Source organism: Oryzias melastigma, linkage group LG19 (genome assembly GCF_002922805.2).
Source record: "Oryzias melastigma strain HK-1 linkage group LG19, ASM292280v2, whole genome shotgun sequence".
NCBI lineage: Eukaryota > Metazoa > Chordata > Actinopteri > Beloniformes > Adrianichthyidae > Oryzias > Oryzias melastigma.
The window spans coordinates 9,042,356-9,046,927 of NC_050530.1; the positions used below are offsets into that span (position 1 = coordinate 9,042,356).

At 36.0% G+C, this 4,572-nt stretch overlaps 1 protein-coding gene and 1 long non-coding RNA gene across 11 annotated transcripts in view; one reads left to right on the forward strand and one right to left on the reverse strand.

Moving 5' to 3' along the window:
- Positions 1-4,572, forward strand: part of LOC112154621 (potassium voltage-gated channel subfamily C member 1) — a 47,168-nt gene that overhangs the window by 31,242 nt on the left and 11,354 nt on the right. For 2 of the 8 annotated variants that reach the window (XM_036217306.1, XM_036217303.1), the window contains one exon: positions 740-760. The exons of 1 other annotated variant lie outside the window; for it this stretch is intronic. In XM_036217306.1, coding sequence (XP_036073199.1) covers positions 740-760 — 21 coding nt within the window. Of the gene's footprint in view, positions 1-213; positions 344-739; positions 871-3,008; positions 3,050-4,572 lie in introns of those variants that run through there. 5 more of the 8 variants (XM_024285714.2, XM_036217304.1, XM_024285710.2 and 2 more) reach the window with 4 other exon arrangements.
- The window catches only part of LOC112154623, a 9,458-nt gene continuing 5,672 nt past the window's right edge, over positions 787-4,572 (reverse strand). For 2 of the 3 annotated variants that reach the window (XR_004949806.1, XR_004949807.1), the window contains exons 2-4: positions 4,167-4,325; positions 1,154-1,225; positions 787-926 (exon numbers count right to left, since the gene is read on the reverse strand). This is a non-coding gene — a long non-coding RNA (uncharacterized LOC112154623). Of the gene's footprint in view, positions 927-1,153; positions 1,226-4,166; positions 4,482-4,572 lie in introns of those variants that run through there. The other variant, XR_004949805.1, reaches the window with a different exon arrangement.

Genomic DNA, 4,572 nt, shown 5'->3' on the forward strand with positions numbered 1-4,572 from the left:
TCTTTTCCCTCACCCTTTTTTTAAACCTGTGCATCCCTTCACCTTTTATTATTAATTTTTAAACAATTTTGCCCATGTGCATTACCCTCATTCTAATATAAACCCGTTTCCCCGATTAATTTACTCGATTGCAATCCGACTGCCAACCCGCACTAAAAAACACTCCCTCACACTCCCTCAAACACCCCCCTTTTTGACAACAAACCACTGTAGAGGAAGCTGCCCTGGCTCCCACCCCAGACTCCCCTCTGACTGAGGATTGGTATAAGACGGAGGGGTCTCTGCTACAGCAGGACCTCAATGCAAACTCCACCTCGTCCTGGATCAAACCGTAGCCCCAGAGGTAATACCAAAAAAATAGCCCGTAGAATAATCTCCATCCAAAAGCCCATTCAGAACATTTAATTTATCACACTTTCTACGTTGATTTTTGTGTTTTGAATTGTGAAAAAAAGTGCTGTCAAATTCACATGTTGCCTTGAGACATTGATGCAAACAGTTGAGCGGACATTATAAGTCGTTTTATAGCAGTAAACGAAATGTACAGTGTGGTTAAACATATGAAAGTGGGTTTGTGTGTTTGCATAACGCCTGCGTACAACCACAAGTGTGCAAACGCACAAAAACGTCCAGCAGCTCAAGTGAAAATGTCTGTGACTAATAAAACAGACGCTAGCGGGAACAGCGGGTCACATTGTTGTCTGATGTGCCTCTGTGTTGTTGTTGTCTCTCCCTTCAGGTTGTGTCATATCACGCGTGTGTATGTGGGCTTTTTCATTCTTACGTGTTCCGTATACCGTGTCTCTGTCCTCTCAAAGCCGTCTGAGTGTCGTGTTGGTGTTGTCGTGTGAGCTGTCCCTTCTGTGTTTATTCACGTTCCTTCCCGACTCCACCAACCTGCACCTTTACTGAACCCGAAGCACAAACTGCAAAACAGGAAATGGACCTCAAATGAGGGAAATCTTAACAAATAAGATGCAGTTGGTGTGTCTCTTAAGGCCTAAGGTTACTGGGGTCAGAGGAGTCATCCGTGTGGGATGGTAGGTCTGGAAACATGCATGCTGGAAAGATGCAATGTGTTTTCAAAATTCCTTTACAATCCTGGAAAACCGATTAAGAACATGTTGTGGTAAAGGCGTGTGATGGGTCTGACCTACTATTTCCTGGATATCGTACTCGTGCTTTCAGTGCCTCGTGTAGTCCAAAGTTCTGGGCCTTTTCATTTCTGTAGATACAAATCAAACTGAAACTGCACTTGGCAACTGAGGCGCTCACACACTTACTGATCAAAATGCAATAACAGATTTGATTCTGAAGCGGCTTCATGCTTTTTAAGGTAAGAAAGCTTTGCGCTATCCTAGCCTTTAGCATCGACATTGCTGCCGTTTATAATGTTATTTTTTTTTGTATAAAGTGCAATTAAAGTGCCTGCAAAAATCCCTCTTTAAGGCAAATCAAGAGAGCATTGAGGAAAGTAATTACTAGAGTCATTAGGAAGCTGCTAGGCGACTTGTACCCTTTAATTTGCACCTTTAGGTTGTGCACTCGAGAGTTTGAACACAAAGCTTCCTGTAAATAGTAAAGAAAACGTCCAAATTCTCTCCTTTCTGTTTAAAGAGGGATTCTGTTGCTAAACCAAACTTATATCTGTGTGCTTTATCTGTGATTTGTAGATCAAGCAGCCAACTTTCTGTGTAGCCTCTTTTATTTTGAAAGGTTGGCCATTTGACTTCCTATGCACTCTGTGGTATCTGCATGGCTTATAAAAGTCAAACGGTCAATCCCGCCTTTCTGAATCCAGACTTTGGTCCTGTTAGGGTTTAACTCTTTCTCTACTAACTGTTTATCTGTGTGTGTTCAGTTTCTATTTTTGTAATAATCTTTTCTTGCTAACATGATGTGATTTTTTTTTTCCTGTGGTGTTTTTGGGAATGCTTTATAATTTGAGTGTAAGACTGATTTGGATTTATTTGGTGTTTTCTTCTGTTTAACAAATTGTGTCTCTGTGATTGACTTCCCCTGTGTTTTCCTGTGAGTTTATTGGTTTAAGTATGAGTTAGAAAAAAAAGAAAACAGTGAGAAGAAGCACTGGGTTAAGTCTTCCTATCACTCACATAATAAAGAAAAACATCTTAAAGCTTTATTATAAAAATTAAAACACATTTGACATTTTTTTAAGCAGATTTTACCCAAAATTTGACTATTTATTCACTTTTCATTTCCACTTTTACTATTATTTTTCATAGCTGACACTAATTTAAAGTTTTTCATTAATAAAACTTATTTTTTTTAATATATTTTATGCATTTTTTTAAATTACAGAACTATATTTTGTTTTAAACTTTGTAAATTTTTTTGCAATTTGTGCAAAAAATAAAAAGTTCCCTTTTTTAAGTCACGTTAAATTTGTATTCATTATCATCTTTTTCACCCCAAAACTCTGCAAATATTCTGCCTAGGATTTTTATTTTATTTTTAAACTGTATATTAATATTTAGATAAGAGTATGATGTAATTAAGTAGATCTGAGGTTTCATTTTAACGGCGTGTGTACAGGTCCCTGACCTACATAACGCTCAGGGGAAGAGGCGAGGCACAAATAAATCCACAGCATCTAGTTTCTCCTGAAGATATCAGGCTCTTCATGTGGGCTACTAGTGTGTCCTCATGATGAGGAGATCAATACATTTCATTATGGGTAATAGGAGACCACGCTATCTTTAACAAGCAATTTATTCCATGTAAAAGTGATATTTGGAGGTTATCAGAACATTTTTTTTCTCCATGAAATGATGGTGGTTTTTTCTCCATCCCTACAATACATATGAGGAGTTAAGCTTCCAAATATGTTTGACACTATCTTTTTTTATAGTCATCACTGTTAACCACAAATAGCCCAGTATGAATATTCCTAGCCACAATATTTGCAGCTCCTTTTCTGTTCCTGCCTCCTCTCAGCATGACCTACTCCTCCTGTGATTAACACTCATTCTTCATCCCATCCCCAGGCCGCCACTGCAGTGCAAGTGTAACTAAAGTCTGACTGTAGGTAGGTACGTTTTCCCTCCATAGTGTAAATTAAGTGTGAGAAATTATGTCATCGCTGACTACAGCGAGAGCTATTTCCCCTGACGGAGAACTCCAGAACACCCAACCACCACTGATGTTGCTAGTAATAAAGACAAACTTAGGGCTGGATATCGACAAAAATGATCAAAATCGATTTAATTCAGATTTTTTTTAAAGATTAATTTAAATTTTGAGACACATTTTTAAATAATACATTAATAATCAATATATATATATATATTTTGAATAAATTCACATTAATCTGATACAGTTTCACATACTGTAAAATGTATTAGTGAAATAAAATTGAGAGTATTTCAGTTTGGCCACTAGGTGGCGATTGTGCTATAGCATTACACCTTATTCCAGAAGAAGAAAATGAGCAAAAATCAGTGTTTTCAAACAAAAATGGTTACTTTAAAAATATTTTTTTAAAAAAGTTTTACGTTAAAAGTTATACGTTAGCATCAAGCTAGTGCACTTTTGCATTATGTGTTAGCTCGATCTCTACTTTTATAGATCGATTATTAAGCTTAAATTAATTCAGTTCGATTAATTGATTTTATCAACCCAGCCCTCGACAAACTGGCAACCTGCATAATCTTTATTTTTTATTTGTTTAAATTAAAGTTTTGTAACAGAAATGAAAGAAAAAAAGATAGCAAAGCAATTTCACCTTAATTTTTGAAATTTTCTTTTAGCAAATGTTAAAAATTATTATTTTAAAAGTAACAAAGACAACAAAATTAAGATTTAGTACATTTTTTAATTTTTTTTTTTTAATTTAAATATTTCCAAGGAGCTAAAATGTTTGGAATCTCTCCAGAATTGAGTGTGAGTGTTTATATCAGGACTGTTATGGTATAAAATGATTTAATATGGTGCAGCATGTATGCAGGGAGGGTAGTTATCATGATCAGGGAGAAATCAAGCTCTAAAATCTTAAGCAATTTAAGAAAATAACATTTACAGGACAAAGAAAAATAGTGGATTCTTTGAAATGAACTGCAGAGAGTTCACAGTAGAAAACAAACAGTACTGTGTGTTTGAACAGACTGCAAAGTGGTTCACTGCACTTTGCAAAGTTTGCAGATTACCTTTGGGGAACTGGGACATGTTGGAGTTGCAGCAGCCATATTTTTACGCCACAAATGGATGAAAGCACTCTTGTCCATTTGCTGAGCCTTGCAGTTATATTTAAAGGGAACATGTTGAACGGGATGGATCCTCTTATTGCCCCCTGTTCCAGGAAACTCCTGCAGAGTGATTACGTAGTTTTATTAGGCAAAATAATTCAACTGGTAGAAAAATTTTCACTCAATGCTGGCCTGATTCTAATTTTTTATTTTTTTATTTTTTTAACTATTTGATTAATTAACCCTTTAAAACCAGAGATTCCGTGTTTATATTCTTTGATTTACTGTAACTTTTCAACCGTTAACACGATCAACAGATTGGGACCCTTTTATCCTTCAGAATCTGCTGGAATTGATAGTGTTAGTG